At 47.4% G+C, this 21,856-nt stretch overlaps 1 protein-coding gene across 4 annotated transcripts in view; it reads left to right on the top strand.

Annotated features, from left to right (window-relative positions):
• The window catches only part of LOC105945023 (GTPase IMAP family member 1-like), a 31,488-nt gene extending 10,227 nt beyond the window's left edge, over positions 1 to 21,261 (top strand). Inside the window, exons 2-5 of one of the 4 annotated variants that reach the window (XM_045160518.1) lie at positions 7,495 to 7,564; positions 9,579 to 9,819; positions 19,122 to 19,212; positions 20,044 to 21,261. In XM_045160518.1, coding sequence (XP_045016453.1) covers positions 19,128 to 19,212; positions 20,044 to 20,891 — 933 coding nt within the window. In that variant the 5' untranslated portion in view covers positions 7,495 to 7,564; positions 9,579 to 9,819; positions 19,122 to 19,127 and the 3' untranslated portion in view covers positions 20,892 to 21,261. Of the gene's footprint in view, positions 1 to 7,494; positions 7,565 to 9,578; positions 9,820 to 16,344; positions 16,522 to 19,121; positions 19,213 to 20,043 lie in introns of those variants that run through there. The other 3 variants (XM_045160519.1, XM_045160521.1, XM_045160520.1) reach the window with 3 other exon arrangements.
• The last annotated feature ends 595 nt before the right edge of the window (positions 21,262 to 21,856 follow it).

The raw sequence follows: 21,856 nt of genomic DNA, 5'->3' as shown, positions 1-21,856 counted from the left end.
ATCACACAAATCCTCTATCTTGTTAATGCTTTTAAACTAGCATGACCTGTAGTTGGTTTACCTGAATTTCCATTTTCCCTCTTATTTAGTGGAATGCTCGTCTTTCTCATTGCTGCTATGAAACACCTGACCAAAGTAAGTCAAGGTGGAAGAGTTCACTTCTTCTTACAGTTCAAGGAGACACAGTCCCTCCTGGTGGAGGAGCCATGGCAACAGGAGCGAGAACAGCCATGTTCAGTGCAGGGTCAGGAAGCAGAGGGGGACGAGTGCTGGTGCTCAGTATTCTTTCTCCTATGTAACTCAGCCCACCAAGTCCTCAGCTCACGGGGTGGGGCTGCCCACAGTTAGGGTCTTCTCCCATCATTTAAGCTAATGTAGAAACTCCATCACAGGTATACCCATACATTTGTTCACAATTACTATAGGAAATTTCCATGCTACATACGGAGTCATCCACCATATCATTATAATGCTATTATAAGTTATAAGGATTATTTTTAGCAAGGAAGTGTGTTTCAGACAGAGGATGTGGGATAGGCCTATTATCTGGATGACTGGCTGGTTTTGCCTAGTCTTTAATGTTGTATCTACTAAAAGAAAACATTCCTTGGAGCAGATAGACTGGAAAGAGGAAGCAAAAGTGCAGGTCATCTCTGGCCACCAGTGGCCAGGGGAGAAAAACAAATACTTACTAGTTTTGGAACTTAAAAATAATAGGAGCAAGTGGTTCAACCTACATCCAACGAGCTCACGGCTCTGAAGTCGATCCCCACATTCCCACAATATGCTCTTCGTGCCGCCCGCCTCCCAGAGCGTGCCTCCCTCTGTGTGGAAGGCCAGCAGTTCCTCTGTCCAGGCACAGGGAAGGGATTGAGCTCTGAGCAGCAGGAGAGCAAGCAGATGGACCTGAGGCTGCGTCCTGACTCTTTTCCTGATGAGGAGGAACTCCCTGTGGGGCTTGTTTGCTTTGATTCCAGACTTTTCTGCTCTTCCTGCCTCCCTCTGTCTTCCTTGTCAAGTCCTCCCCAGTCCGAGACAGTCCCCATACAGTCACCACCGCCTCCACTTCTAGCCCGCTCTGGGGACGAGATCTAGAGACCATCTCTACCTCACCACCCGAGGAAGGAAATGAGGAGGGAACTGAAAGTCTTTCCTATCTCTTCTTATCATCCCATTGGCTGCTCACGCTCCCCAGAAGCTTCTCCAGCTTCTAAAACATTGAGGTACATCAAACGTTCATCTATCTGCCATGTGGGTTAAGTGGTTTCCTGTCTGGTCTCACTGTGATGGTTGATCTGGATTATTAACTTGGTTGGGTCTAGCATTGTCTAGGAGATGAGTCTCAGCATGTTTATGAGAGACTTAGTAGATTGGGTTAATTGACATGAGAAGCCATACCTTAACTGTGGGTGGCATCATTCCATATGCTGGGTCCCTGAATGACTAAAAAGCAGAACACGAGCCAAAAACCAGTATGTTAGTTTATATTGCTTATCAATTTACAGGACCTAGAATCATGTGTGAGGAATTATGTAGATCAGGTTAGCTGCTGGGCAGGTTTGTAAGGGATTATGCCTATTAGTTGAATTGGTATGGAGAGATTCACCCTTGCTGTGAATGGCCCTAATCCACGGTCTGGTTTCGAGACTGTGTAACAGGCAGACAGCTGTATGAGTAACAGACTTCATCACTCAGTCTGCGTCATCTTGCTGCTGTGATGAAGGGATAGTGGCTTCCTTCTCCTGCTGCCTTTGCCCATCATGATGGACTCTATCCTCTGGAACTATAAGCCACAACTAAACCCTTTTCCCCACCCCCACAAACTGCTTCTGGTGAGGTGTTCTGTCCCAGCAGTGAGGGAGCAACTAAAAGCACAGGCGTTCATCACTGTCTACTTCCTAACTGAGGACAGATTGTGGCCAGCTGCTTCATGGCCCTGCATCCGTTTCTTTCCCTCCCAGGATGGAATATACTTCTGAAACTATGGGTCAGAATAAGCCCTTCTTACCTCAAGCTCTCTTGTCAGATAATTGGTTTCAGCAGTGAGACAAGTCACTAATGCAAGGCTACTCTCCTGCTCCTTTCCGTCACTCATGCCTCTAGGAATGTCCGTCCATGAGGACATCACTGTGCTGCAGAGTGTCCCATACGCCAAGCTGCCTGACATATGAGATAACTACGGACGGAGCTGCTTCCTTTGCAGAGTCCCTGCCTTCCTTGTCTCCCTCTGCTCACCCTTCCACAGAACCTTCCCAGAGAGCCCATACAAACATGTAGACTCTCACCTATCTACACACTGCCTGCTTTCAAGGAAGAGGCTCAGAAAGTATGAGGCATGCTGAACACATCCTCTGCTCTCTAGTGCCAGAAGCCATATCTCAAGGGGCAACACAGAACGCCAAGAAAAGGAGGGCTAACAAGCATGGCCTCTCCAGTCTAGTCTCCTGGGAGAGGCAGGTTACTGGCCTCTTCTGCTCAAGCCCATCACAGAGCTGTGATAACTTTCATACCCTACAGCCTGGCATAGGCTCTCCTTCGATATTAAGGCTGGCTTTTTCTTTTTCTTTTTTTTTTTTTCTCAATTTTTATTGTTTGCCATGATTATAAAAAATATCCCATGGTAATTCCCTCCCCCCACATTCCCCTTTGAAATTCCATTCTCTATCATATTCCCTCCCCATCTCACTCAGTCTCTCTTTTATTTTGATGTCATGATCTTTTCCTCTTATGATGGTCTTCTGTAGGTAGTGTCAGGCACTTTGAGGTCATGGATATCCAGGCCATTTTATGTCTGGAGGGAGCACGTAGTAAGGAGTCCTACCCTTCCTTTGGCTCTTACATTCTTTCTGCCTCCTCTTCGGCAATCGACCCTGAGCCCTGGAAGGTGTGATCGAGATGTTACTCAGTACTCCAGTCACTTCTTTCCAGCACTATGATACCTTCTGAGCCATCCCAAGGTCACTGCCATCTGAAAAGAGAAGATTCTCTACTCAAAGTGAGGGTGGAATTAATATAAGGGTGTGAATATTAAGAGACGTGCTTACTGGGCAGTTTGATAAGCATCGTAAGGCTGGCTTTTTCAATTCTCTTTTCCTGATGAGGAGGAACTCCCTGTGGGGCTTGTTTGCTTTGATTCCAGACTTTTCTGCTCTTCCTGCTTCCCTCTGTCTTCCTTGTCAAGTCCTCCCCAGTCTGAGATCTTCCCCTCCACGTGTGGCCGAGCCACCGTGGTTCACCAGTTTTCCCAGGTTCTTCTGCTCAGTTGGAGAACGCAGGAAGAGCAAAGGAATGAGGCTTCACTGAGGAGTTAGGCGGGAGCACAGGGAGGGCGGTACAGGGGCGGGAACGCCTGGGCTGGCTCCTGGAGAGGGCTCTGGTTGTTGTCCTGTGCAGGTGAGCTGGGCGGTGTCTAAAGTCATTTCAGGATTTCTGCCCACATCCTGTCTGTTGCAACACTGAGCTTTTCACTTTCATGCCAATTCTGTCAATCTGCACTTAGCTTCCAAAAGGATGAGCTGGTACCCCTCTCCAGGAAGGAGATACACATCAGGGTCAGGCACTGGGCACATGGAGGTATTGCAGTGAGGTCTCTCCCAAGCTGAGAAATAAGTTGGTGACCTCAACATATTTATAGACCATACATATTAAAACAGCTATGTGTAGGAAGAAAACTTCTTTTTACATCCTAATAGTGAAGTGTTTAGCTTTACCATTAAGATGTTGCCATTAAGCCCCAAATCCTTTCACTGGAATCCACTGGCTTACAGTCTCATGTGAGTGCTTTCACAAGCAGCTTTAAGCATTATTTTCAGGAAGGAAATTACTCACACAAATCCTCTATCTTGATAATGTGTCTAAACTAGCATGGCCTCAGTTGGTTTATCTGAATGTTCACTTCCCTCTGATTTAGTGTCACGGTCATCTTTCTCATTGATGCTACAAAACACCCGACCAAAGCAAGTCACGGGGGAGGGTTCGTTTCAGCTCACAGGTCAAGGAGAGGCAGTCCCTCACGGTGGGGACGGCAAGGCAGCAGGGTCATGAAACGGTCACGTTCAGTCCAGGGTCAGAAAGCAGAGGGGCACGAATGCTGGTGCTCAGTATTCTTTATCCTTTTTACTCAGTCCGCACATTCATCTAAGAATTGTATCATTATAGCATCACTGTAAATTATAAGCTTTATTTTGAACAAAGAGGTTCTTTCAGACAGAGGAAGTGGCTAGTTGTGCTCAGCCCTTAAAGCAGTACCTGCTCAAAGACCTTCCTCGGGGCAGACAGAATTGAAAGAGAAAGCAAAAGTTTCGGTCATCTCTGGTCACCAGTGGCCAGGGGAGGGAAAAAAAGTCCATTTCCTGTTTGTGAAAGCAAAAACAATAGTAGGAAGGGCTGGATACTTGATCCTGCCCAGCACCCCAGCATCTCAACATCCTGAACCTGACAGACCACTGCTATTTCCAAAAATACGCAGCTCATGATGGTTCCCGCCGTCCCAAGTGTGTCTCCCTCTGTGTGGAAGGTCAGCAGTTCCTCTGTCCAGGCAGAGGGAAAGGATTGAGCTCTGAGCAGCAGGAGAGCAAGCAGATGGACCTGAGGCCACGTCCTGATTCCAGACAGTCCCCATACACTCACCTCCGCCTCCACTTCTCAGCCCACTCTGGGGACGAGAGCTAGAGACCGTCTCTACCACACCACCCGAGGAAGGAGATGAGGAGGGAACTGAGAGTCTTTCCTGTCTCTTCCCATCATCCCATCAGCTGCTCACGCTCCCCAGAAGCTTCTTGCAACTGTGCATCACTGAGCTGCATCTCAAGCGCATCTAGAAGCTTGGGAGCAGATAAGGGTCTCAAGAAATGTGATTCTTGTGGAGAGGAAGCTCTCCCAGAAGGCAGTGTGGCTTGGAGGTGAGCAGATGGAAAGCCCAAGTATTTCAGAGAAGCCACATGGTATTTTATATGTTAGCACGGCACCCACCTCCACCTTGGCCACACCTAGTACTCTGAACTGTGGACTGGATTATGGTATGTGGAGAAAAGAGCAAAAAACAAAACAAACAAAAAATAAAAGAGGCTGGAGAGATGGCTTAGCGGTTGAGCACTTGCCTATGAAAGCCTAAGTACCCCCGTTCAAGGCTCGATTCCCCAGTACGCACGTAAACCGGATGCAAAAGGTGGAGCAAGCAATCTGGAGTTTGTTTGTAGTGGCTGGAGGCCCCTGTGTGTCCATCCTCTCCCCTCTCTATCTGCCTCTTTCTCTCTTTGTCTCTCTCAAATAAATAAAAACAAATATTTTTTAAAAAGGATTTAGCCACATGGTGCTGCTACCGAGGCAATGTCCTGCTCTGATCTAGCCTGGACCCAGATGGATGCCCTCCCCAACATGTGTCTAAAAGTCTTCTCAGAGTCCTTCCATGTGGGAACAACCCTTCCAGTCAAGACTCTATGGAGGGTGCCTTCCTGGCACCTTAATTATGGATATCTGCCTTTTCTGTGCTTCTTTGGACAAAATGTTCTGCTAGGAGCATTGATAAACCCTGGTGATGTAACACTGGCCCTCATTGTTCTTCAGCTGGACATCCTGCTCAGCACTCTGTGTCCCTTTATGGAAGACACAATGACACTGTCAAAATAGCACATCCCGGTCTCCCACACATATTCATCCAAGGAACCTCCGGCTAGATCTTCTTTCCTGGTGAAGAATGGGTGATGCAGGATGCTTGCTCCAAAGATCTCCTTGAGATGCATGACAGCCTGCTGATCCTCTTCTTGAAATCGCCCAGCTGGTCACCAGGAGCCATGCCTGGTGCCCATGTGAGAACAAGTCTATGGCCTAACAGATCCTAGCTGTTGCCTGCAGGTACAGATCATCTCAAGTTCTTTTAGGACCACAGTAGTCACTGGTCTAGTCTCAGTCTGGACTCAAAACTTGGCTGCCAAGGGTGCTGTTTCCTGTTGTACTTTTTCCACTTCCTGTTTTCTCCACCAGAATGAGCCATAGATTCTTGGGGTTGAGTTCTCCTTCAGATTCCAAAGAATTTTAAAACAGAACAACACAATCACAATACCAACACCAGGGGACTGGGGTTAGAGTTCATCTTCTCCATTTATCTGAAGTCTCCTGTGAGTACCCTGCATTATGTGAGGGGCAGACTGTCGCAGGATGGGGCAGGAGAGAAAAACCATCTTTCTTGATACCTGCCCTAGGCTCACATTCTTAGCCCATGTCCTTGAAACTGGGGCTGAACGTTATTAGCCAATGGTACATTAGCACCATCATCTGAGGGAAGAGACCTGGAGGAGCCAACCAAACATGGGTTAATCTAATGTTAAGATTGAATTTACTTTGCTTCCCATTTGTGTGTGTTCTCATGTCTGTGGACTCAGAACATATATGGAGGTGAAAATGATATTGCCAAATGAGTGTCCGTTTAAGACCCTGATGAGTCTCAGATCACAAAGCACTCTCCCTCATGCAGAATCATTTAACTGATCTGTAAGTGTCCAGTACAGGTTTAAGCATTGTAATCCAGGCTGTATTTTTAATCTGAAGTTATTGGGGGTGGTAAAAGGGAAGAATAGCTGAGTGTTAGAATATCTATATATAAAACTATGGTTTACCTTTAACTTGACCATCTGCTTGGATGCTGCCATAGTTTGGATGCAGTTTAAATGTACCCTCCCCCCAGGTTAATGCATTGGAATTCTGATCTTTACTGTGATGAAAAGTTGTAGGTGAATCCACAGATGTGGAACCCATGGATCTATAGGCGAACAATGTAGATTGTAGAGACAGATGCAGATGATACAGATACGATAGACATGGCATATAAAGCAGATGTCTAGAAACACACGTACAGTGTATAGATTTAGGTAGACATACAGGTGCTATTGGTTCTGTTTATCTTGAACTCTGACTAAGACACCGCAAAACCACAGAACAGGATGCCCCAGAGCTGCTGAGCTGCACCAGTTTCAGTCTGCTGACACCCAACCAGAGAGGGTGAGCCACAGGGTTTGGAAGTAGTTTATGATGCAGTATTACTGTGGCAAAAGACAAAGAAGATGGGCGTGGTGGCGCGCACCTTTAATCCCAGCACTCGGGAGGCAGAGGTAGGAGGATCACCGAGAGTTCAAGGCCACCCTGAGACTACATAGTGAATTCCAGGTCAGCCTGGGCTAGAGTGAGACCCTACCTCGAAAAAAAAAAGACAAAGAACATGCCACCAATCCCTCTTCAGTGTTTTTACATGAGGAAGAGTTTGAATATTTCCAGAACATAATCAACTTTTTCAGTTCCTTATAGCTATTGACCCTCATTTTGCCCATTCTTCAGGTTGTCTCCTGAAGTTATCCTTTGCTTTGCTTTCAGAAGCATTTTCATTTCATTGAATCCCACTTGTCAGTTCTTGTGGTATTAGAGGCCCTTTGAGAAAATCCTTTCCTATGCCTATATGTTGATGTACTTTCAAAAGATTCCAAAATCTAGATCTTGTTTTAGGTCCTTGGTCCATTCTGAGGAGAATTTTGTGCAGGGTGAGAGATATGGATCTAGCTTCATGCTTCTACAGGTGAATGTCCAGTTTTCCTCATAACATTTCTTGTAGAGATTGTTGGATTGTTTTTTCAAAGTGTGTTTTTGATATCTTTGTCAAAAATTGTTTGCCTATGGTTGTATAGTTTTTTTTCTGAGATTGGGTGCATTCAGGTTGGCATGGCCACAGACGTTGCTAGCTTTGTTTCTGTACCCTCTATTCTAACCCATTGGCCCGTATGTCTATTTTTGTCCCAGTACCATGGTGTTTTTGTTCCTATAAGTCTGTGGTATTGAAGGAGGATGGGATAAAGCTAGGTTTTTTGAAAATATATTTACTTATTTATTTATTTATTTGAGAGAGAGAATGGGCACCCCAAGGCCTCCAGCCACTGCAAATGAACTCCAGATGCATGTGCCACCTTGTACATCTGGCTAACATGGGTCCTGGACAGTCAAACCATGATCCTTTGGCTTTTCAGGCAAGCGCCCTAACTGCTGAGCCATCCCTTCAGCCCAAAAACTAGCTTTTTAAAAAGGCACTGTCAGTTATGGGTGTGTGTGTGGAGGGGGGGGTCTTTGCATTCGCTCTCATCTCTGCTTGGATACATGGGAGTGGCTTCCCCTCACTCAGCCTGGCTGGGTGTGTGTGTGGGGATCAGAATATTATTTCTTGGTCTGGATGGTTTTTCTGCTTGCCTCTGCTTTATAATTTGGGGTAACTTCTCACTCTGATTACATATATGAATTCCCTCTGGTCTCTGATCTACCACATGGATGCTCTCACTAACTCCAGGCCTGCAACCTGGGTAGTTTCAAAAATAAATGTTTTTCTTAATAAATGTTTAATTACATATATTGATTTGACAGTAAATCAACCTTGAATTCCTGATATGGAACCAATTTGGTCATGATGTATTATCTTAACACGTTTTTAAACTTGTTTGGAGGTTGTTTTCAAATTTTTTTTTAATTTTTATTTATATATTAGAGAGAGGGAGAGAGAGAGAGAGAGAATTGGCATGCCAGGTCTTCCAGCCATTGCAAATGTACTCCAGATGCATGTGCTACTATGTGCATGTGGCTTATGTGGGAACTGGAGAATGGAACCTGGGTCCTTAGGTTTCCGAGGCAAGTACCTTACCTGCTCAGCCATCTCTTCAGCCCTAGTTTGAGAGTTATTTTATTGAGAATTTTAATATCTATGTTCATCTGGGAAATTGGCCTCTAGTTTTCTCATGGTTTTTTTTTCTTATTCACTGCTGGTGAGAATGTAAACCAATGCAGCCACAATGGAAATTAGTGTGAAGACTTTCAAAGAAAACTGAAACTACCAGCTCTATCAGTGCTGAGTATATATTCAAAGGACTCTGTTGCAGTCATCTTCCTGTGGTTGTCAGAAAACACTCGAACAAGAGCAGCTTGTGGGAGGAAACGGTTCCTTTCAGCTTACAGACTTCAGGGAAAACTCCACGGTGACAGAGCTCAGGCTGTCTCTAACGCTGCTCCCTGGCAGGGCTCCTCACGGCAGCCTCCTGCATCCATCTTTCCCTCCCTCCTAGTCTGCTCTGAGCCTGCGGTCTCTACTGGAGGTCGCTAGTCTTCAGAAGTAGCATGTCAGCTCTCTAGCCATGCTCAGCTGGCACTGACCCTGGGTCAGTGTTGGCGGGTTAGTGAGCAGGGCCATGCCATGGGTGGGCATGATGTCATGCTCACTCGAGTATGGCCGAAACTTATACCAGCCAAGAAGGCAGGTTGATGTGATACTGCAGATTCTTATAGATCTCTCCTTGTTTCCTTTGAGCTTGTGCTTTTGTCTATTTATTTACAAGCATAGAGAGAAGAGAGGCAGAAAAACAGAATAGGTATGCCAGGTCCTCCAGGCACTGCAAATGACCTCCAGGTGCATGCATCAATTTTGCATATCTGGCTTTATGTGGGTACTGGGGAATTGAATCCAGGTTGATAGGCTTTTCAGGCAATTGCTTTAATCGCTGGGCACTCTCTTCAGCCCAAGCATAAGTTTGAATACTTCACAATCTGTCTTGTAGCCCAACCCCACCCCCGGCCCCTGCAGTGACGCAGCTCTGGCTGTGCTCTGCGGCACTGTGAGAAGAACCGTCTATGTGCACTTCAAGACTTTGCGACCAGCACTGCACTCAGACTCCGCAGAGCCTAAGCCCATCCACAGCACCGACGGAACCTTCCACGCTCTTGATGCACTGTAGATCCCCAGAGGCCTCCGTGTTCCGAATGTGGCTCATCTGAAATGATGCATGGCAAAATTTCAAAGTGAGAGAATCTGTATTTCTTTGTTTTAAGAAGCAAAATCATTGTATTTTTAGCCTATCCAAAATCTTAACTATTTCATCTAAATATCACTGAACTACTCTTTATCATAACAATATATTAAGTATTTCTATTAAATATAAGGCACTGTTGTAGATAGTTTCCAAACTGCTGGGACCAATATCCAACCAAACACAATTCTATAAAAGGAAAGGTTTTATTTCAAGCTTATAGACCCAGAGGAAGTTCCATTGATGGCAGAAAAAGCTGGCTTCCATTCATGAATCCAAGCAGAGAGAAAAACTACCAGCAGTCAGCAGACATCAGAGCCATAAGCACAGACTGGCAGCAAGCAGGATCCTGCCAGAACTCAGACTGCTCTCTTATCACTTGGGGCTGGAATTCAGATCCACCCCAAGTGACACCTGAGGGCTTTACTCCAGGTTCAGACCACAGTGATGTCTCCTCCAGGCAGGCAGCTTAATTTTCACACCTGAGTCAATGCAGCATATACATTCAAGCTACCACCAGCATTAAATGTCAATATGCTAATTATTTACCATTTATTAAATCTTAATTTAACACTAAATCTATAGATTTGCCTACACACATGATGATTTGACTACAAATAATCTTCTCTATAACACTTCTACAAACAATCAAAAAATGGATAAATATAAAATTAGGTTCATACAGATGACTTCAAATTGCATTCACAAGTTTAACACAATCATTTAAAACATATTTATCTACCGATTAAAGTGTGTCTAAAAGCAGTGGAGGCAGAAGAAAGGAGGTGATTATGGGAGGATGAATTCATGGAGCAGGTCCAAGGAAGTGGCACTGTCCACGCATCATGGCAGCTGACCCACAGAAAGATGACCATGGCTCATCCTGCGACATCACAGGCATAGACAGTATGCAGCAAGAAAAGTCACAGGAGACACCTCTGCACTGCCTCTGCTTGTGTTCATGCACCCCTCAGTAATGACGCCCCGTGTTGCAGTTACCTTCCCACTGCTGGGACAAAACACCCCACCAAAAGCAGCTTGTGGGGAAAAAGGGTTTATTTCAACTCTACACTTGTGAGGGGAGGTTTCATCACGGCAGGGAAAACATGGCAGAGCAGAGGCTGGGCACCACACCTTGTCACAGCAGCTGGAAGGTGGCAGCAAGAGGGAGCTTGCTCTCAGCAGGGAGCTGGACCAACAGACCTCAAGCTCCACCTCCAGAGACTCGCCTCTGCCAGCTAGGCTCCACCTCCCACGGGTGGCACAACCATCTCAAATTGTCAGCAGCTGATGGCCACCTAATGGGAACACATGAGCCTGTGGGGAACCCTGCATTCAAACCTGCACACTGTGCTTGCAATGGCCTCTGGGCAGAATGTAACTGGGGGCGCCTGCTGTGGGTTAAATTTCTTTCAAACCCTCTTCAATGAGTTTCTAAGATTATTGTCTAAGTCTGACTTCTCGAATTTTGAGACAGGTCTTGCGATGTAGCCCAACCAGATTCAAAATCCTGATCTTTCTGCTCAAGCCTCCTGAGTGCTGGGCTGAAAGCCAAGTGCCACCACCTCTGGGAAGATCACTCCTTTACAACCACGAGCATGGGTTGAACAAGTTTTTGCAGGAATGACTTTGCTCTGGAAAGCTATTGTTTCTTCACACATTTAATGTGCCAGCCACTAAATGAAATCTGGCCTCTTTTTTTTTTTTTTTTTTTTTGCAAAGGCAAAAGGCAGCTTTATTTTTCACACAGGCGCCTGCGGGCACTCTAGTCGCTCAAGAGACTGAGCGCGCCGGGCAAGGTAGAGGGTTCTTTTTATAGGGTTAGGGAGGGCAGAAGCTGGTGTACAGAAGCAGATGCATGGTTACCATCTTATCATTGGTCAATGTTAGGCTATTTCAGGGTTATCGGGGGGCATAGCTGGGTTCCAGGAACCGAGACTGGATTCGGGAACTAGGTAGTTGAGCAAGGTTTGCTTAAGGGAGTGTGCTTAAGGGACTGGAGGATTCTGATTGGTGGAGTTCAACCTCAAAGCTAGGGAGGGGGTCTTGCTCAAGGGGTCAGGGAGGGGGTCTCGCTCAAGGTACTTTCTGATTGGTGGAATCCACCTGTGTTGCTTGGCTAAGTCTGAAGCAACCACAGGCAGGGTGGTGACCTCCTGGGTTCCGGGAAACTGAGACAGGGTTTTTGCAACTGGGGCTATTTTAGCTTTGGGATTTTTCCATGGGGTTTTACAGTTTATAGGAACATTTTTGCCTTGTTTAATGCCCTCTTAAATAGTCACAAATCTTTCTCTAACATGTTTCTAACAAGGAGCAAAATCCCTGTGCTGAGTCCATTTCCAACTTTCAAATCCTGTTTTTTTTTATTATTTATGTACACAGTGTGTACACAGCAATGTTGGTACCATCCTTAGCCTCCTACCTGCCCTACCACCCTCTGCAGGGGCCCTCATCATTGGGGAATGTGGGTCGCGCATTGTGGGGTTACCCATCATTTATGGGTTCTGAGTTATGATGCAATTTCTCTGTGTATAATGTCCCAACATGTGGCTCTAACAATCTTTCTTCCCCCTTTTCCATGAATTTCTCTGAGCCTTGTTGGGTTTGTTTTAGGTCTACTTCACAGATGAGGTCTTGGGAGCCTCTGTGTCTCTGGGTCTCTGGTTTGGTGGGAGTAGAGTGTTTTATGTGTCTCTCTCCTTTGCAGTTGTGCTGGTACCAGGTTCATCAAGAAAGCAGCACTCTTGCTCATTTCCCCATATCTCTGTGGTTTCAGTTGGGGCCTTGGTGAGGTGCTATTGGCTGATTCTTTCCTCAGAATCTTCTTCCATCTTTCCTTCCCCGGGAGGTGTGGTGCAGTTAGGTGGACACCATCTTGACCATCTTGAAGAATTTTAAATCACATCACATCTCCATCTCCACACTTGACTGGATCATCTTGGCTAAAGATACCAGGTCAGCTCAAAAAATATGGAACGCGAGACTTCCGGTTAAGATGGCGGCGTAGGTACCACGCCAAAGCAGCCTAGGGGGGAAAAAGACCAAAAAAAACTCAGCAGAATACACACTTTTACTAAAAAGTGAGGTGTATAGGAAATTGAGGCGGCAGCGGAGAAGTGGAAGAGTTATAGAGCATCCAGAGCCTGCACAGGCGGAAAGGGCGGCTCCGGCAGCTGGGCCAATCGCCGCAACCGCGGCGCAGCAGAAAGCCGCCAGACTCTCGGCTCGAGCCGCAGGAGAAGCCAGGTGCGGAATCTTCCCCTCGCACCACGCTCTCCGCAACTCGGGAAACATGAGGGGAGAGCGGCAGCGAGCAGCGGAGGAGCAGACCGCGAGGTAGAAGCACACGTGGAACAGCGATACAACCAGAGCAGCCGCGGCTCCCTCCCCTCCCCCACCGCCTGAACCCAGCTCCAGCGAACACAGCAGCGGCCCGGGACCGGCCACGCCAACTTGGGCTGACAGCGGGACCCAAGCAGGAGCAGAGTTCGGCAGCAACTTCAGCAGCTCCAGCACCAGTACCAGCGGCCCCAGCAGCAGCGGACCCAGGAGTGGCAGTGGTGGCAGATCCCGCAGCAGCGGCTTCGGGGGGAGCAGCGGCGGTGGACACGGCAGCAGCAGCTTCAGCAGCGGTGGTGGCTCCGGTGGTGTCAGCTACGACATCAGCAGAGGCAGCAGCAGCGGCTCGGTTTGCCCCGTAGGAAAAGCAAATGCCCAGCTCCAGAAATCAGAACAGCAGCCCAACGACCCAGGCAGAAACTTGACTGAGACCAAAATCACCCAAGGTAACTGGGATTGCACCAGGGAAGGGTCTCACTTGGTCACAAGCTGACTTGGATACCTCAACAAACCAGAAATCTAAACCTCTTTGTTGATAGAGGATCTGGCCATTATAATATCTACTCTTGCATACATACTCGGGGCTGTTTTTGATTGAATGTGTACAGTGTTTAGTTAAATTTTAGAATATTCGGGACACTATGAAAAGATCCAATATAAGAATTCAGGGCATAGTAGAAGGAGAAGAAATCCACTCCAGAGGCATAGTAGGCATCTTCAACAAAATCATAGAGGAAAATTTCCCCCAAATTGGGAAAGAGGTGCCAATACAGATACAGGAAGCCTTTAGAACCCCAGCCAGACAAAACCCAGAAAGAACCTCTCCTCGCCACATTATAATCAAACTTCCAAACACACAAACCAAAGAAAAAATATTGAAAGCAGTTAGAGAGAAAAATCAAGTTACCTACAAAAGCAAGCCCATCAGGATTACAGCAGATTATTCAACACAAACTTTTAAAGCCAGAAGGGCTTGGAGTGATATATTCCAAGTTCTGAAAGATAACAACTGTCAACCAAGGTTACTTTATCCTGCAAAGTTATCCATTCAAATAGATGGAGAAATAAAGACATTCCATGACAAAAGCAGGTTAAAGGAGTATTTGAAGACAAAACCAGCTCTACAGAAAATACTTGATAGAATCCTCCATGCTGAACAAAAGGAAAAGCACACATATAAGGAACCTAGAAAAAACCAGCTATACTCAAATACCAGTTAACAGAAGAGAGCACAGGTAGAACCAGTAACACACACCACACACAAACACACAAAAATGGCAAACATAAATACACACCTTTCAATAATATCTCTTAATATCAACGGTCTCAATGCCCCAACGAAAAGACATATATTTGCAGACTGGGTTAAAAAGCAGGATCCTACAATTTGTTGTCTCCAAGAAACTCACCTTTCTACAAAGGATAGACATTATCTTAGGGTGAAAGGTTGGAAGACGGTGTTTCAAGCAAATGGGCCTAGAAAACAAGCAGGGGTTGCTATCCTAATATCAGACGGGGTAGACTTTAGTCCGAAGTTAGTCAAAAAAGATAAGGAAGGTCACTTTATATTGATTAAGGGCACACTCCAACAGGAGGACATTACAATCCTAAACATATATGCACCTAACATGGGGGCTCCCAAATTCGTCAAACAAACACTATTAGAACTAAGGTCACAGATAACACCAAACACAGTGGTGGTGGGTGACTTGAACACCCCACTCTCATCAATTGACAGGTCATCCAGGGAAAGAATAAACAGAGAGGCATCTGGACTAAATGAGGTCATAGAAGGAATGGACCTAACAGATATATACAGGACATTTCATCCAAAGGCTGCAGAATATACATTCTTTTCAGCAGCACATGGAACATTCTCTAAAATAGACCATATATTAGGACACAAAGCAAATCTTAACAAATTCAGGAAAATTGAAATAATTCCTTGCATTCTATCTGACCACAATGGAATTAAACTACAAATCAGTAGCAAGAAAGGCTATAGAGCATACACAAAATCATGGAAACTAAACAATACACTACTTAATGATGAGTGGGTCAATGAAGAAATCAAAAAGGAAATCAAAAAATTTATAGAGTCAAATGATAATGAGAACACAACATACCAAAATCTCTGGGACACAATGAAGGCAGTTCTAAGAGGTAAATTTATAGCCTTAAGTGCCTATATTAAGAAATTAGAAAGGTCGCAAGTAAACGACCTAATGCTTCGCCTTAAAGCCTTGGAAAAAGAAGAACAAGGCAAACCAAAAATTAGTAGATGGGAAGAAATAATAAAGATTAGGGCAGAAATTAATGAAATAGAAACAAAAAGAACAATCCAAAGAATTAATGAAACAAAGAGTTGGTTCTTTGAAAGGATAAACAAGATTGATAAACCCTTAGCAAATCTGACCAAAAGAAAGAGAGAAGAGACACAAATTAATAAAATCAGAGATGAACAAGGTAACATCACAACAGATTCCAGAGAAATTCAAAAAATTATAGGGACATACTATAAAAGCATATACTCCACAAAGTATGAAAATCTGAAAGAAATAGATGATTTCCTTGATCTATATGACCTACCTAAATTAAATCAAAATGAGATTAATCACTTAAATAGACCTATAACAAACATGGAGATCCGAACAGTTATCAATAATCTCCCAACTAAAAAAAGCCCAGGCCCGGATGGATTCACTGCTGAATTTTACCAGACTTTTAAGGAAGAGCTAACACCATTGCTTCTTAAGATTTTCCAGGAAATAGAAAAAGAAGGAATTCTACCAAACTCTTTCTATGAGGCCAGCATCACCCTGATACCAAAACCAGGCAAAGATAGAACAAAAACAGAAAATTACAGACCAATCTTCCTAGGGAGATACACTCTTAAAGAGAAAACTCAACTGAAGGTTAGCAATAACCAACTCCAGAAAAAAAGTCAGCCTCAGGGTCCTACCATTCCCTGGCCACCATTGACTATGACCAGCTGTGTAACACAGCGAGCTGGTGGGGATGCACACACCCGAGCCACGGAGAAGGCTGACTCTGCAGGAGAAACACCGCGAGCCCCAGCGGGATGGAAAGTGGTTCTGTCTCTTTAAGTCATCATGGTCCTGCCTCTCTGAGCTTCCTGAACTCAGGGCAGTGACTTCCTCTTCACCCTGGGAGGAAAGGGACTTCAGACAACAGAAAGACAGAGCCTGGGACTTCTGCGCCACTTCACAGCCCGTCGCCTGCAAAGGTGAGCCTGAGCCGGTGAGCTGGGGGTTGGAGGCTGTGAGACCAGAGGGGTCATGGCTCCAGGAGGGTTCACTGCCTGCACCCCTGCATTCTACGAAGCACTGTGTAGGTGAGCACAAGTGAGCTCAGAGGAAATCTTAGGAATATCTTCCCCAGGGGCACATATCCTAAGGGAACAAAACCTACATCCTAGGTTCAATTTCCCAGTAACCATGTAAATCCACGCACACGAACTGGAACTTGCATCTGGAGTTATTTGCAGTGCTAGAGGCCTTGGCATGCCCATTCTCTATCTACAAGTAAATAAATACATAAAACATTTTTTTTTTAAAAAGCTCTAAGTCCAGTATGTGCTGGATCCACTTCCAGAAACAAAATACAATTTAAAAGACATTCAACAGTATTCAACAGGATGGCTTAGTGGCTAAGTCATTTGCCAGCAAAGCCAAAGGATCCAGGTTCAATTCAGCAGGACCCACATAAACCAGATACACAAGTTGGCGCATGCATCTGGAGATCATCTGTAGTGTCGGGAGGTCCTGGCATGTCCATTATCTCTCTCTTTCTCTCTCTACTTCTCTCTCAAATAAATAAGTAAAAATAAAAATTCTTTCTGGGCATGGTGGCACATGTCTTTAATCCCAGCATTCGATAGGCAGAAGTAGAAGGATTACAATGAGTTCAAGGCCACCCCGAGACTCCATAGTGAATTCCAGGTCAGCATGGGCTAGAGCAAGACCCTACTTTGAAAAACCAAAAAAAAAAAAAAAAAAAATTTCTTAAAAGACATTCAACAGTCCCTGAATTGCGTATTTAGTAAAGGCAGAAAACATGTCTGCAGCTGTACCATACGCTACCCTACTTCAAGTCCAGCTACAATGTGCTAAGTTGTGTCCATCTGGAATCAACACTACCTGGACGAGGGGGCCCTACTGGACCTTGGGGGAAAGGAACTTGGTCTTTAACTCCTTTCTACACCTGTCCTTTAATCATCTGCACTCCAATTCAAGTTCCCCTTATTACAGCTGCTGGAAGACCTCAGTTACTTTATCTCTACAAGAGGTATTTGAAAGAACTCATTTCCACATACCAAGTATGAACAGTGTACATGGGAAACATCAGAATCACTGACAATATGTCTTGGAAATGTGAATTTGAAAACAAAAACTCTCGAACGATTCTAAAAAAAAAAAAATGGCAACTTTGGTAGGCAAGGAACTAGATGAACTCTTGAGTTGTCTTGGGAATACAGAATTTTATGTGTTTTACATTCCTCAGAATGAAAATCATCCGTGGGGCAGAAGAGATATCTTAGTGGTTAAGGCACTTTCCTGCAAAGCCAAAGAACCCAGGTTCAGTTACCCAGAAGCCATATAAGTCAGATATACAAGGTGGCGCATGCATCTGGAATTTGTTTGCAGGGTTGGTGGCTCTGGTATGCCCGTTCTCTTTCTCTCTCTGCTTCTTTCTCTCTCAATTAAGTTAAATTAAATTAAATTTTAAAAATTCAATCGTTACCCCAGATGTTAGTGGGGCTTTGCTAAAAGCACTGAAAATAATTTTAATCCCCATGCCACACTCTGGGAAGTCCCAGTGGCCAGCCCAAGAGCTCCGACCTTCCCTGCAGCACATGTTCTCGTTTTCCTCTTCCACCTTTCATGACATTCTCATTCTCTCAGAATCTTGGGGCTGCTTCCTCATCCCTGCTATGGTGTCAGTTATAGACAATAGATGACAAAACAGTCAAGGACAGAGGCTTGTGGGGTGGGCTCTATTGGAAGCTTTGTGAGGTGCCAGAGAGACCATTTCAGTGCAAAAACAACTTTGGGATCAACTCTGACCAAATCCTTTCCCAAATTTCCTGAGCCAGAGACAAGCGACGCTGGCAGCTTGCCCTCTTCTTGGTGTGGGATGCACACAGGAGGGAGTAGTCACCTGGAATAGCTGGCTGAGTGGGATTAGCTGCACATGAGGCTGGAGAAGCAGGATGCACGGGACCATGCTTCGTACTCAGGACTTGGTGATCGGGAGTGTCTGTTACACTGAGCAGTGTTAATATAGGATGCAATCACGTGCCTTAGGAAAGCCTCACATTTCTGGGACGCAGCATCAGCGGTTGAAGGGGAGCATCCTCCCTCCAGAGCAGACACGTCTGGAAGCGTGTAGACAGGAGCTTGGCTGAACGAGACCAGAGGCAGGGACTCGGGCACGGCCCAGGGCTGGTCTGTTTCCCTGGTTCCAAAGGAAACAGTCCAATTTTCCTCTTGCTCATTTCCAGGTTGGGTCACTGATGCAGTACATTTTCCAGTTTTCAGGGTTTACATAGGTCTATGCTGAGTGCTGAATTCCCCAGGAGTTAGGAATTGTGCAGGAAATTTTCACCTGAAAGCTCCCTCCTTGCACGGTATGGTATAGCCTTCCCTTAGCCCTTTTCACCTGGAAAGATGCGGCCAAGTTCAGGCAGTGCTCTCTCAGTGCGGTGTGGAAGGCTCTTCTGATGCTGTCCTTTGCAAATCCAGATATTACCCTTAAGAGAGAAGCAGAATCTTTTATAAAGACAAAACGTACCTTGTTTGCATGGACTTGTCCCTCCCTCAGAGCATGCATCCAGATGCTCCAACCCTTGTGCACAGAAGCGACGCCTTGTCAGTGTGCTGTCCCGCACTCGTTGGGTTTGCCTGACACTGCAGGGGTTGTGCCCATTTACAGGAATGAATGCATGAAAGAGGAATTGGGTCGGACCTCTTGCAGGGAAGCGTGGACGGACTGAAGATGGAAAGAGCCGAGGAGAGCGCCTGTGGTGAGAGTTGCATCCCTGCCAAGCAGCCTAGCTACTGAGTGCAGGATGGGAAGGGTCTGGGCTCAGGCCAGAGCAGATGCAGAAACCTAGGACCTACATTTCGGCTGGCTCTCTGCTTGAACCCTGCAGTGAGCAGCTCTGCGCTTCACCAGCCTGTCACTTGGTCCTCACAGGACAAAATGAGGCTCATAAACCTGTTTTGGTCTCCACAAATACTACGCAGAGTGGGAGGTCGTGGAGTACAGTAAGCATGGTCACCAGGATGCCTGAGGTAGAACAAGGGTAAGGGGTAAAGGCGGCAGTCTCTTTGGGGAGCAGGTTTCCCACGGCAGTGGCGCGGGGCAGCGCACAGAAGGGAAGCGCTTTAAACAAGCCCCTCGACCACGTTGGGAGGCAGGATCCCATACTGTGCCCACTTTTGCAGAGAGGTTAGATTGAGCACGTCCCCAGGGTTAAGCAGGAGAACCGAGGGGGCTACGATTCAAGCCTAGGGTCTGGGACTGCAGACAATCCTGCCCCTGAAGGACTGATCCCTGGCTCCTCTCTGCTGGCATCTGTAGTCAGAACTGAAGAAGGCACAGGTTGGCCTGTGCGCCCAGGAGCAGAGGGCGCTACCGCCAGACGCTCCGCAGAGTGGGAGCCCTGCCAGAGCGCGGAGCATCCAGAAGCGGGAGGGAAGATGGGAGGAGCCAGGAGCCCAGCAGGCCCAGGGCCCAGGGAAAGATCTGGCTAACAAGGGGCATGGAGGGCGGGCCCTTCACTTTGCTCCCGAGCCCCCCGGCGCCCAGGGCACGCCGGCGTCCCGAGCCCACGGCCCTCTCTCGCCCGCAGGTGCGGAAGGGGCCGCGCGGGCTCCCGAAGCGCAGCTGCGGCTGGTCCTGGTGGGCAGGAGCGGGACGGGCAAGAGCGCCACGGGGAACAGCATCCTGGGCCGGCGCTGCTTCGAGTCCAGGCTCGGCGCCACCTCGGTGACCAGGACGTGCGCCGCCGGCAGCCGCCGCTGGGCCGGGTGGCACGTGGAGGTCGTGGACACCCCGGACATCTTCAGCGCCCACGTGCAGCGCACGGACCCCGCGTGCGCCGAGCGAGCCCGCTGCTACGTGCTGTCGGCGCCCGGGCCGCACGCGCTGCTCCTGGTCACGCAGCTGGGCCGCTACACCGCCCAGGACCGCCAGGCCTTCGCCCAGGTCAAGGAGCTGTTCGGCGACGACGCGGCGGCGCGCACCGTCGTGGTCTTCACGCGCAAGGAGGACCTGGCCGGCGGCTCGCTGCAGGAGTACGTGCGCGCCGCCGACAACCGCGCGCTCGCCGAGCTGCTGGCCGAGTGCGGCGGCCGCGCGTGCGCACTGGACAACCGCGCGGGCGGCGCCGAGCAGGAGGCGCAGGCGCAGCAGCTGCTCGGCCTGGTGGCGCGCCTGGCGCGGGAGCACGGGGACGCGCCCCTCACCAACGACGTGTACGCGCTGGCGCACGCGCTGCGGGCCCAAGAGCCCCAGGAGCGGCTGCGCGGGGTGGCGCGGCAGCTGGCGGCGCGCATGCGCAGGCCCCGGGGGCGGTGGGCGTGGCCGAGGCCCCATTGGCTGGGCTGGAGGCGGGGCGGGGCCGTCGTGCTGGGGGCGGCGCTGCTGGTCCTCTGGCTGCTCTACCGCAGAGCTGAGCCCCTGGCCGGGGTGATCTGAGTGACAGGACTCAGGTCTTAAAAGGTGTAGTGTAGCTGGGCGTGGTGGCGCATTCCTTTAACCCCAGCACCTGGGAGACAGAAGTAGGAGGATTGCCATGAGTTCGAGGCCACGGGAGGTTGGACCCACCAACATTCTATCATGGATGGCGGAAGATAGAAAAAAGACATTGGAAACCCGGCGTGGTGGGGCACGCCTTTAATCCCAGCACTCAGGAAGCATAGGTAGGAGGATTGCCATGAGTTCGAGGCCACCCTGAGGTCAGCATGGACCAGAGTGAGACCCTACCTCAAAAAATAAAAAATTTCAAAAAGACAATGGAGTAGAAGAGAAATTTACTGGAAAGAAGATGGGGAGGAGGGCAAGAGAAGATGATGGAATGAGATAATGATCAAAAAACATGTATGAAAATTGTCAATGAAAGTTAAAAAATAGGAGCTGGAGAGATGTCTCTGAGGCTTAAGGCGCTTGATTGCAAAGCTAAATGGCTCAAGTTAAATTTCCCAGTAGCCACATAAAGCCAGATTCACAAAGTGGCGCATACATCTGGAGTTCATTTGCAGTGACTGGTGGCCCTGGTGCACCCATACAGGTATTCTCATTCTGTCTCCCCTCTGTGTCTTTCTTTCTCTTCCTCCCTCCTTTTTTCCGTCCTCCCAGACCACTTACAAAAGGGAAAAACTAACACAGTATAGGAGGAACAACATAATATATTTTTAAGGTATCTAAAATGTCTTCAATTCATTTGCGTTCATAACATATCTCAAGTCCTCACACTTTCCGTGCTAACATTTTGCTCTTATTGCACGATGTCCCTGTCCCTCCAGCATCACATCTGTGACAGTTTCCTGGGGGCTAGCTCAACCCAAGACCACCCAAGGTTGTATGCCAACATTTCAGTGTGTTTGAATAGTGCTAATTTTCTGGGAAGAAGGTCCATAGGAGTGGGGCAGGAGGTGCCGTGC

This window comes from Jaculus jaculus, chromosome 10 (genome assembly GCF_020740685.1).
Source record: "Jaculus jaculus isolate mJacJac1 chromosome 10, mJacJac1.mat.Y.cur, whole genome shotgun sequence".
NCBI classification, from domain to species: Eukaryota; Metazoa; Chordata; class Mammalia; order Rodentia; family Dipodidae; genus Jaculus; species Jaculus jaculus.
The sequence above is the reverse complement of the archived record's forward strand: the minus strand, read 5'-3'. Positions and strand labels throughout refer to the sequence as shown.